This window comes from Cheilinus undulatus, linkage group 16 (assembly GCF_018320785.1).
Source record: "Cheilinus undulatus linkage group 16, ASM1832078v1, whole genome shotgun sequence".
NCBI classification, from domain to species: Eukaryota; Metazoa; Chordata; class Actinopteri; order Labriformes; family Labridae; genus Cheilinus; species Cheilinus undulatus.
This window is the reverse complement of record NC_054880.1, coordinates 5,968,804-5,980,959: the sequence shown is the minus strand read 5'-3', so window position 1 is coordinate 5,980,959 and position 12,156 is coordinate 5,968,804. Positions and strand designations below refer to the sequence as shown.

At 40.8% G+C, this 12,156-nt stretch overlaps 1 protein-coding gene across 1 annotated transcript in view; it reads left to right on the top strand.

Moving 5' to 3' along the window:
• LOC121523787 (carcinoembryonic antigen-related cell adhesion molecule 5-like) overlaps nt 1-12,156 on the top strand; it is a 47,929-nt gene that overhangs the window by 16,088 nt on the left and 19,685 nt on the right. Inside the window, exons 5-8 of the mRNA XM_041808826.1 lie at nt 2,448-2,726; nt 6,857-7,135; nt 7,460-7,714; nt 8,770-8,887. Coding sequence (XP_041664760.1) covers nt 2,448-2,726; nt 6,857-7,135; nt 7,460-7,714; nt 8,770-8,887 — 931 coding nt within the window. The remainder of the gene's footprint in view (nt 1-2,447; nt 2,727-6,856; nt 7,136-7,459; nt 7,715-8,769; nt 8,888-12,156) is intronic.

Sequence of the window (12,156 nt, the reverse complement as noted above, 5' to 3'; positions counted from 1 at the left end):
GACGAGGGGAGGTTTTATACAAAAAAAAAAAAAAAATTTTTCAGTCTTTTCCAACAAAAAATATGTGCCCCTGGCCTGTCCACGATCCCCTCAGGCACCAGAAACACCCCCCACCCTTTAGAAAATGTGTTGAAACAAGCCGTTCTCAGATTTGCCCCTCGTGATGTCACGTGGGGAGTTAGTCCTGCCCCCAGGTTCGGTTGGCTCTCCCCACTTCTGAGAAAGTTCTGCCCTCCTCTCCTGAGCTGAGAGGAGGTCAGGATCAGGAGAGCCACATCCATTTCCGGAGAGGGGCGTGGTCAGGGGCGGAGTCAGACAGCTCATTAATATCTAAAGCCACAGACACAGAAACAGCAGTTTTTAGACATGCAAAAATTCAATACTGGAATGTTTTTTCAGGTTTTTGGACCTCTGACACCAATATAAACTTGTCTTAAAGGGGTAAAATATGTCCCCTTTAAAATTTGACATTTTTGAGTTTCTATTGTCAAAATTTAAGACTTTATAAACTTAGAAATTGCAAGTTTGTCTTGTAAATATCCTACAATTTAAACTGTGAAATTCGGTGTTTTTTTTCTTGTAAACAAACAACTTTATAATCTAATTTCCCCCCTTAAAAATGATCACTTTGTACTTAAAAATGAAGAGATTCTCTTCATTTTTAAAGGTTGGCCTTAATGCATTATGTTGCTAATCATGATTCAATAAAAAATACGTATGTACATCCAATTTTGACAACCTGAAAGCAAACAGACCCTCCCCTTGAGATCTTTGGCACTCCCCCTAGGGGTGCCCGGACCCCAGGTTGGAAACCAATGTCTTCGGCTGTTGTTAAAATCAGACGCTGCAGTGAGAGAAAGGGAGAGAGCACTGTGGAAGTAGCACTAACAGTAGGAATTTGCCAATGTTTATGTGTAATTTAGGAAGTGTGCAGGAATTTCCCAGCAGCTTTTTGTTATTGAAAACAACAGATCATCCTGCATTTGGTGCCTAGGACTGCTAATTTTGCTGCCAGGGTGTCAAACAGATATTATTGTTTTATTTTTACTAGAGTGAAACGGAAGTGTAAACTTGTGTGGTTTTGCTTGATATATTTTCTAATACATAAAAATAGAAACCCAGAGTTGGATAATTTCTTGTTCTCACCTGTCAAAATGTGGCCCAACTCCTGCACATTTTCTGCATTTTACAAACATATCTGCAGTGTTTATTTGTACTTTAAAGGCTGCGTGAACAGCGAGTCAGATTCTCTTTAGATCTTTAATAACGGAGATTCCATCGTTTTAAAACGTGGGTAATGTGTTTAAATATCAGAGACTGAATGTTAGATCTCTGGCTCTGTGACAGTCGTGCTTCTGGAACCCTCAGGGTTAAAGAAGCGATGGTCTGAGCCATCTTGCTGCAGGGAGACTGGTGTAGTTCAGGTTGTGTTTGCAGGGCGCCGCCTCTCAGCCTGCACTTAAACCACAGTCAGTGTGTACACAGCGGCCTCCTTCCCCATGACTAACCTGAGAGGCAGGGGGACGGCATCGACGGCTGGTTAACCCGGTTATTAATTAAAGCAGAGCGCTCTGCTCCAGCTGGATTCATGTCAGAGTCGACGGAAGACTCACCAGCGTTTGATGCCATTCCAGGATCTGCATGCCGTTTTAATCAAACGTAAATTCTGCCACATTTTGCTCCCTATAAACATCTTTATTCATCAGAAAATAGGGCTGTAAAAAATGGAAAAATGCATGTTGCACAAATAGAAAATGACTGATATGCCTCTTTCTTCTAAAACCAGAAGATTTAACTCTGTGGAAAAAGAGGCAGAACAATTATTTATCACAATATTCAGGTAAAATTTGTGTCAAAGATCCATTTTGAGTACCATTTTAATTCAAATATCCTGCAGCAGAGATGTTCTGCTGCACATTTTATACAAAAAAAGAAGAAGAAATTAAGTTTTTTTGTGCAGAAATTGCAAAATTAATCAGTCATATATCCTGTTTTAATCTTTCAATAGTCATTTAATGTTTCTTAATTAAGGAGAGAATAATGATGTAAAATTGTCACTCTTTGAAAATCATATCAAAATTGCAGTATAAGTCAAATAATTGCAATCTGGTATTTTATTAAAATCATTTAGCTATAGCGGGGATCCTTCCTTTATTTTGCAAGTTAAAATCATGTTTTTAAAACGTCAGCGGCTTTCCTAGTTTTTTTATGCATGGTCAGAAACATTTATGTTAATATAATGCGTGCTTTTTGTTTTCTACTGAAGCAGTCTGCAAGGGAAATGTCTGAACTTTTTGTGGATATTAGATATTTGCAATCCAAAATATGTAAAAGAGGATTACAAGGATTTAAAAAGCTTGATCAGGTCATCTTCAGCTGGAGAGAAAAAAACAGTAACCTCTCATGATCTTCATCTAAAGTACGTTTCTTTTGTTGCCTCTTCACAGACGGACCAGATGAAGTCACCATCACTCCAGCGAAGCCCCCCCAGTTCCTCCAGGCCGGCACCAACTTCAGTCTTTCCTGCGCCTCCCACTCTAGCCCGCCCGCCACCTTCACGTGGCACTACGGCCAGAAGGCGATCGAGAACCCCGGAGCCGTCCTGACCCTGAAAACAATCGAGAAACTGGGATTAGGGAAGAAAGCCGAGGATTACACATGCAGGGCCAATAATGCCAAAACAGGACGGACCATCTCCTCTCCTGTGGTGTCCTTCGCTGTGTTAGGTGAGTCCTCGGACTGAGTCTGATTGTTGACGTCATAGAGCAGTTTGGCTGCCTTTTACATCTTATTCTACCTTGCAGTAAAATGTGTTGCACTAGAATACCAGGACAGATTCTGTTTACTCGTAATCGTGGCTTGGCAGTTTGACAAAGCTGCTGAGGTAAAATGAGGAAGAGGTCTCTTAGGGTGTCAGAGCTGATGGATGGGTCCTTTAAGACTTAATTATTAATCTCAGAGAGGGCTCCACCAATCAGAGATGTTGCTGTGACAAGCTTATGAGTGATGTACAACCCCCAATTCCAAAAAAGTTGGGGCGCTGTGTGACATGTAAATAAAAATAGAGGTCAATGATTTTCAAATCTCATAAACCCATATTTTATTAGTAATAGAACATAAACAACATATCAGATATAAAACTGAGACATCTGACCATTTCATGAAATATTAGCTCATTTTAAATTTGATTGCAGCAACACATCTCAAAAAAGTATGGACAGGGCCAAGTTTACTATTGTGTAGCATCCCCTCTTCTTTTAACAACAGTCTGGACTCTTCTCCTGTGAAGCCATGCTGTTGTGGTGGATGTGGTATGTGGTTTAGCATGGTCTTCCTGAAATAGTCAAGGCCTTCCCTGACAGATGTTGTCTGGATGGGAGCAGATTTTGCTCTAAAAGCTCTCTCTGCTTTTCAGCACTGATAGTTCCTTTCCAGATGTTAGAGCCGCCCACGCCATAGGCACTAATGCAACCCCATACCATCAGAGATGCAGGCTTTAGAGCTGAGCCAGGAGAACAAGCTGGATGCTCCCTCTCCTCTTTAGTCCACAGGACACGGCGTCTGTGGTTTCATCTGACCACAGAACAGTTTTCCATGTTTCTTCAGTCCATTTGAATAAGCTCTGGTGTCTCTGGATCCTGTTCACATATGGCTTCTTTTTCTTTTCTTTTCTTTGCATAATCCTGCTTTAACTGTCATTTGTGGAAGCCATGCAGTGATTTCCAGTACAGGATCATGCCTGTTTTTAATGCAGTGGCCCCTGAGGGCCCCAAGATTGTGAGCATCCAATACTGACCTTCAGCCTTGTCCCTTGCTCACAGAGATTTTTGATGATTTTACGGACTGTAGATGGTGGGACATTCGAAGTCTTCACAATTTTATATCGAGGAATATTTTCTGAAATTGTTCCACAATTTTTAGCCAATTTTTTTCTCAGATTGGTGAACCTCTGCCCATCTTTACTTCTGAGAGACTCTGCCTCTCTAAATGCTCCTTTTATACCCAGTCATGCCACTGAGTGTTTGCCAATCAACCTTACTAGTGGCAAAGCTGTTTCTCATTAGTACCACTTACTTTTCCAGCCTTTTGTTGCCCTGTCCCGGCTTTTTGAGATGTGTTGCTGCCATCAAATTCAAAATGAACTAATATTATTTATGAAATGCTAAAATGTCTCATTTTAACATCTGATATGTTGCTAAGGTTTTATTTTAAAAAGAAAATATTGGTTTATGAGATTTGTCAATCATTGACTTCTACTTTTCTTACATTTGATACAGCGTCCCAACTTTTATGGAGTTTAGGTTGTAGTTCTACAAAAGATTGTGAATAAATCGCGTTTTTCTCAAAGCAAGGTTAGTGTGACCATACGTACATCATGGTGTCACCCTCAGTTTTAATCTGGCTGCAGACTGGCTGATGTTGTGGCTGATTAGGGACAGTAGGAAGGAGGGATTAGGCAAGTCTTACTCGCCTGTTCTGTAAGGGCTTTTTTGTTTACCAGGGTAGTTACACCTCAGTTAACCAGCTGTTGTTTAATTTGAAGTTGGGATGTTAGGAAGGAACCTAAAACCACTTAGATTGTTCAGTTTTGTCTGGAGCCATACATATCTGGTGTTTCAGGGAACATTTAGACAGCTCAGCCTGATGGATAGAAATATTTTGATTGCTTTGTCTGAGGCAGACATTGACTGAAACTCCAGCAGCAGCAGACAGAAACCTGGTCGTCTCTCAGCGACACGCCTCGAGGGCAGGAGACGGTTAAATGGACCCACATTAGTCAGACAAGCTGCTCGTGACTCTTCCAGCTCAAACAGGTTGCAGTGACCCTCAGCAGATTCTTCATGGTTTTTACCTGTGAATGTCGAAACGTCGAGTAAAACACAGAGAGCACCACTGTCTGTAATTACTGCTGAAGGATTCATGGCTGCTTTTTGGAGGAGGGTGTTTTTTCAGCGCCATTTCTCAGCCTGAGTGAGAAACCTGCTCGGCTGGAGGATGGCGTTACATTTCGCCCTGCGGCATTTTTGTGTTTTCTTCCTGGATGATAACACGGAGCAGGAGGAGGAGTCTGTATGAGACAGGAAGTGACATGAGTGTCACGGATCAAAACAGAAAAACACTTCTTAAAAGTGTCCAACTATGACTGAAATTACCCCCCAGTTCAAACAAACAACAGGACTGTGGAGAAGCAAAGAGCGATGGTGGGACAGAAAAATCCTGACTGAGAAATGAATGACCAATAAGAGCTGTAGATCAGCTCTGTAGATCCTCTTTAGATCTGAGACCACTGACTGTGAAAATGTAAAACTTTACATCACATTATCTGTCATCTTCACTGTGTCTCTGATCAGGCAGTTTTCCAGCTGTTTTCATAAGTGGTCGTGTATTTCATGTAGAGAAATTACTTCCCAACAGTAAAGCTACTCATATAATTTCTTATTTATTTAATTTTAACATTTTTAAGTGTTTACTTCAGCTACTTACTGCTTCCTGTTTTAATAAGCTCATTTTTTATCTGTTGATGGTTTCATCTCTTGTAATTGCCTTTACCGAATCATTTTTGCGGTTTACTTTTTAATACTTTTCTTTGTTTTGATTGGTTTTATTGGATTTGTTGCCCTTACCTCTTTGTTATTACATTCTTTAAATGTACTTTTATTGCTTTTATCTGTCTTTTTTGCTTTTAATTCTTTTATTATTGTTTTGAACAGTTTTTAAAATAATTGTAAGTTTTTTAAAATTGCGTTTGGCTATTTATTTCTTTATGGAATTAACCATTTTTAATTTCTTTATTTTATTGCTTTTCAGTATTTTTCTGGCCTTTATCTTCTTATCACCACTGTCATCTTTTTGACACCTTGCTTTTCACCATTTTCAATTACCTACAAGTTATTGCATTTTGTAATAGTTTTGTAGTTTCTTTTAGAATTTTTTTTTACTCTTTTGCTCTTCATTGCATTTATGTTTTTATTTTTTTTTAGTATTCTTTATGTTTTTGAATTATTTTTTGCCTTTGCATCTTTTTATCTTGTCCTCCCTCTGATTTATTGTTATTATTTCTTTTTTCTTTTTTATCTTTATTTTCTATCTTTGCATTTACATCTTTCAATACTTTTATTTATATGATTGCTTTTGTAGTTTTAATTTTTTTTATCTGTTCTTGTTGCTGTTTCCTCATTTAAATACTTAGTTTTCCTTTAATTGCTTATCCATTATTCATTGCTGTTACTCATATTTATTGTTTTTTCCTCTTTAAAATGTATTAGCCTCTTTTCTTTGCCTTTTATTGCCTCTTATTGCATATTAGTCTTTGTATTTCTTTAAGTTTTAATTGCCTCCAACTTTTATTTCTGCTTTTACATTTTTATTGCTTTAGTTGCTTCTTTGTGTATTTTTATTGCTTTTATTTCTTTTTTTGTTTTATTGTCTGGCTACAGCCTGGACCCCGTCTTACTACCATAACTTCATTCATTAATGTTTTCTCCTCTTTATTTATTGCTTTCATCAGTTTTTGTTGTCCATACATTTTTGTTATTGTGTTAAGGGTTTTATTGTTTTTTTAACTGTTTAAATATTTTGGTTAAATTTTTTTGTCTGTACATCTTTCTTGCTCTTTTCCCCACTTTTTTCTTGCTTCTATGAGCTTTCTTAATTGTGCTGCTCTCTGATTCCATATAACATGATTTGATATGGTAGATTCATCAGAGTCTGATAGGAAATGATGTGAAAGGATTGATGCAGTCGTTAGCGATACGACAGATACTACAGACACTGTGTTTCCCCTCATAGATGTCAGTGTTGGGCTGCTTTAGCTGCATCAGCGACTAACTACATTCCCTCTCTCTAATCCTCACAGACCCCATCCTTGGTGCTAAAGTCACGGGTCCCACTGGGACCCTCATCGCTGGAAACAGCACGGCCAACCTCAGCTGTGAGGCCACGTCAGGCACCGTGAAGACCCGGACCTGGACCAAAGATGGACAACCTCTGACCGCCAGCTCCCGCATCGTGTTCTCTAGTGATATGAGCTCTGTGATGATCAACCCGCTGCAGAAGGAGGACAACGGAGAGTTCATGTGTGTGCTCAGCAACCCCGTCAACCAAAACAAAGCCTTGCACAAGATGGTGGTCAACTGTGAGTGCCTGCTCTGCTAGGAAACTGAGACATGACCACGTTTCTGTCTGTTAGGGTTTATGGCTTCACATCACTGATGGGCCTCTGTTTTTATTGTCCTTTCAGTTGTTCTTATTGATCCTTTACAACCAGACACAATTCAGAAGTCTATAAGTTCAAATTAACCTTCACTTGTGTTTGCCACGAGAAGAAAGAGAAACATTTGTAATAAAATAGGAGCACTGATGATTGCTTCTCTTTGGTGGATTGAAGGGAAACAAACAGAAGAGTGGCAGCTATGAGAATGCTGCTCCATATAATAAACCCTCTCTGTTTTGTCTCCAGACGGTCCAGATTCTGTGCAGGTGGACGGCGAAAAAGCCGTAGAAGTGAATGAACTCGTGACCATCATGTGCGCCGCTCCCTCCATCCCGGCCGCCAACATAACCTGGAAGTTTAACGGCACGCTGACCAGTGTGACAACGGCCAAGTATGTCATCGAGAAGGCCGTCTACAAAAACTCCGGAACGTACACATGTGAGGCACAAAACCCACTTACCATGAAGACCATGAAGGCAACCCACACCCTGTCCGTCAAAGGTGAGAGCCACGCCCTCATTTAGTCTGTGTTTACATTAAAACATGGAAACGCTCCATCAGGCATCAGTGTTTAACCTTTAAATCAGAACCAGAGAAAACATGTGTTTGTTTTGTTTCGTCAGGAGCTAACTAACCTATTTATAGATATTTTCTGAATCACTTGAACGCATCGTCTTAATGAAGGATGCGTTGGTTTAACTCTGGTTTAGTCTGATATCTGCAGCGTGCCATGAGCTAGTAGCAGTTGTTTATCTGTAGTATTGCTGTATTATGCTGTGTGTGAGTCTGCCGGCTGTGGGCTGTGTGGTTTGTCATGCTGGTATGTTCAGTATCGGTTCCACAGAAGTGACTCACTGATATACCATCTACTCTCTGATTAAGACTCTTCCTGTCTTTATTTTCTGTCTGTTGAACATCGCTGCTCGCTAGCATGGCTGCAGACCTGCAGAGCCAATGAGAAAAAGATGTGCAATAGCTTCTTAAAAACATTGTTTTCTTTATTTTTACATCTTAGCAAAAATGAAGACATTAGAGCAGTGATACTAAACCCACATGTGGCTCTTTTATGTCCTAATTTGAAATACTATTCACCCAGAAAACCATAAAAAGGGAAACTTTGACCTTAGAAATTATCCAGTGCATGTCACAATCAGTTTGGTTTTGATTTTAGTTGTAACTTATTATTATTTCTGTATAATTCCTTTGCCTTTATTTGAAGGTTTTGCCCTTTTTTTCCACTTTTGTTGCCACTTGTGATCAATTTTTACTGCTTTAAGTCCACTTTTATCCTGTTTTTGCCCTTTTTTACCCATTTAATCTGCTCTTTGCCAGTAAATGCTCTGACTTAGTCAGGAGCTTTTGAGTATTCATATAGATATCCCAAACTAGGATGATCTGAACAAGTTATCGGTGGAGACAGCCTGGAGTAAGACCACCACCTCCTCCTGAATGACAAATCAGGCATTAAATACGTCCTAAAATCACCTGTGGAGTATCCAGCCTTGTTTATTTTACATTAAGGCGCTGTAACTCAAGATCTTCTTGGTGTTTTTCAGAGGAGGGAGCGTTGGATGAAGGTCTCTCAGACGGAGCCATCGCTGGAATAGTCATCGCCATCCTCGTCGCTCTCTGCGCTGCCATCGCTCTGATCATGTACTGCCGACAGAAAGTACCGTAAGTACTCTAACATTCTAACGCTTATCTGGCTTGGCAGAGATTTAGTGGAGGATAGAGCTGATTAGGAGGATCCTTGAAAGAAAATCATGATGTGAACGAAGGTTGCGACTTGAGTTTTCATGCAGTCAGGGTTTGGTGGGTGCTTTTATTTGCTGCTAATAGGCTAATTTTGCTCATCCGAATGGTTTCTCTGCTGGCTTTTCCTCCAGCATGTTGTGCTTTAGTCTTTAAAAGTCCTTCTGCACACATTAACTGCATACATTCATGTTTCTGACCCTCTTTTCTACGCCTCCGTCTGTTTGTGTGGCATTTCTCTCATTTTTTGTGTCTGCATGTATTTCAGTCATGTCAGCCACTTCATGACCTTCCTGGAAATTCTCCTCATTCCTCTCACGCCTTGACATCTTACAACATGTCAGGCTAATGTACACAGAGTTACACTCACACAGATACCGGCGTAAACACGCTCAGGGGAGCCACCACGCCCTACGACACCTTTGCTCCAGTAGTCACAACATTTCCACTTCCAGACGTGAAGTTTGCAGTTGTTCTCATCGTCACACTCGGTCTAAAAGTGCTCCTAAAAGCTCTGATCAGCTGTGACAAAACTTGACACTTCAAGGTTTCTGGTATTTTCTTCAATTATAAGGTTTGGCTCAGGCTTTCTGCAGGGTTCAAAGACTAAAACCCTCTAAAGCAACACGTGCATATATTCCCGTTTTCTGTGATATAAGCCAGATTTTGATTGTTTGTTAACTTGTGTATGTTGTTATCTTGAGATAAGACCACAGGTTTCCTGATGTAGACGTTAAATTTTAGGCCTTTAATCGCTACGACTTGTTGCGCAAGAGACTGAAACATAGGGAATGCACGTCTCCTTGGCCAAACCAAAGATCCAGGATGCTTTAGACGCTGCCATTCATGTCTGTGATTGAAAGATGTAGAGCAGTTCACCTAGGAGGCCGAGATCAACCGCTATTTGGACTCGCGCTCTGGCCGATGGGTTAGCTGGGCAAGACATGGTTGTGCTTCTGGTATCCTTGGTTGTCCTAGTCTTACTACACTCACTTTCCCGGGCCTGATCCAGCTCATGGGTGTCCAGGACCCCGAACAGGTGTGAGGCCTCGTAGTCTAGCTGAGGTTTGAAGAACTCGCACTGAAAAGTCTTAAAGCACTCGTCACAGTCATCAGGGTGGGTTAAGGTAAAGTGTTTCCACACCTGAATTCATCCCAAAAATCTGCAGTGATGCAATCCTGCACCACATCCTGTCAGATTTCAACACCAGGAAGCGGCCATCCTGAAACAAAGAGCAAACAAAAGAGACAGTGACAGCTCAACGCTCTGAAATGTGACTCTTAGACACTCCTTACCTCACCCGTATCAATGTGAGTGATAGAGAGGGACACAGAAGCAGGGTGGCGGGGTGAAAACAGTGCCTTGTGTTGCACTTTTTTGTTGCTCGAAAGCTGTCTGGTAAAAATCAATGTGCCATAATAATGGTTTTATGTTGCACGCTGTTGATGAAACCAAAACAGGAAGGATCTTGGTTTTTCACATCTATCCTGAAGGCTGGTGGCTTGCATGTTCACTCAGAAGTGAGGGTTTGCATTTGGCAACAAGTAAGCATCACTTTTTTACTGTTTTTATTCTGAGAGAGACAGGAGATATTTCCTTCAGCCTGCATGTTTTGAACTTGAACAGGCATTTAAAAAAAGAGGAAACCCAGCCGTTCAAGCCCCGCCTCCCCTCAGCTTCCTCTTTAAGCCGTCATCAAGGCGACTGTGGCTTTGCTCTACAGTTGCTGATGCCTCAGAGGTCATCAGGTGTAAAGCGGAGGAGGTGTTTGGCTGTAGATCATCTCTCAGGGCCCCGGGGGGGCCTCAGGATGATTGACATGTCTGTCCTCTGTCATTTCATCTTCATCACCATCATTGTCATTGTAGAAGGTGTCAGCACTGTATACATAAGGCTATTGTTCTGTGTTGGCCCTCATGTTGGAGCTGCTGATGGGAGAGTCAGATGTTGTCTGTCTCTGATGACCCCGGGGCTAAAGTTTTGGACCACTTCTGGAACACTCGGTGCTCAGGGGTTCCTAACAGCTCAGCTCACTGACCTACTGAAGCATTTTGTCTCAGTAAAACAGATAGAAAGACCTCGAAGACTTCAATAACAACTAATTCTGAGGGTGTTTTCATGATAAATGTCACACACGCTCAGCCTGTCAGGCGGCAGAGTAGCGTGAAGAAAAAGGCGTTAAAATGTTAGACAGCAGAGATAAAGATGAAGGACGACTCCAGCTGCTGACAGACAAACGTAGACAACGTGCACCAGCAGTTCTGGTGGTTTTTAACCAGGTTTTCTGGGTTATAATCCTTCTTCTGGGCTCATTTAGATGGATGTAGACTTTGGCCCATGTATCTAACATCTAACAGCATGAATGTGCTTCATGAGGAGTGATTTCAGCTGCAGTATCTCACTAAAGAACCCTCTGGAGTGTTGCTTCTACAAGACTTCATCCACTACTCACCTTCATTTGGTATTTCTTAGACAATTAAGTTAGTCTAATACAGTGGTTCTCAAACTTGGGGTCGGGACCCCATTGGGGGACGTGAGACACTGAGAGGGGGTCTCCAGGTGCCTTCAAAAACTATGAACAATTTTTTATTACAGTGTTGCCACTTACACTAATTTTTCCCAATTTTAACCTGTTTTCATCACCTTTCCCACTAATTTTACCCACTGTAACACATTTTTGCAGCTTGAAAACCATTTTTTTTGTCGATTTCAAACCCTCTCCACCACTTTTTTTTCTGCCTGTTTTTGCCACTTCTAATCCAAATCTTTCCACTTTCTGCTTATTGTTGGCTCTGTTGACCCATTATTGCCACTGTTAACCCCTTTTACCACTTTTTAAGCCACATTTCATAATTTGATATGCCCATTTTTGCCAGTTTATGACTTTTTTCTGCCTCAGCTAACCCTTCTTTGCCAGTTCATATCAATTTCCATCCCATTTCACCAAATTTCCACCTTTTTTTGCCACTTTAATGCCATTTCAGCCACTTTTGAATCCCCTTTTTACCACTTAATATGCCCTTTCATACCACTTTAACCCATTTTTGGTTATTTTTGTCACTTTTATCTAATTTTTGGCATTTCTAACCCATTTCTGCTACTTTAACAAGCTAATTTCACCACCTTTCCCAACATTTTTTGCCATTATTACCCTATTTTGAGCTATTTTTAACATATTTTAATTCTGTTT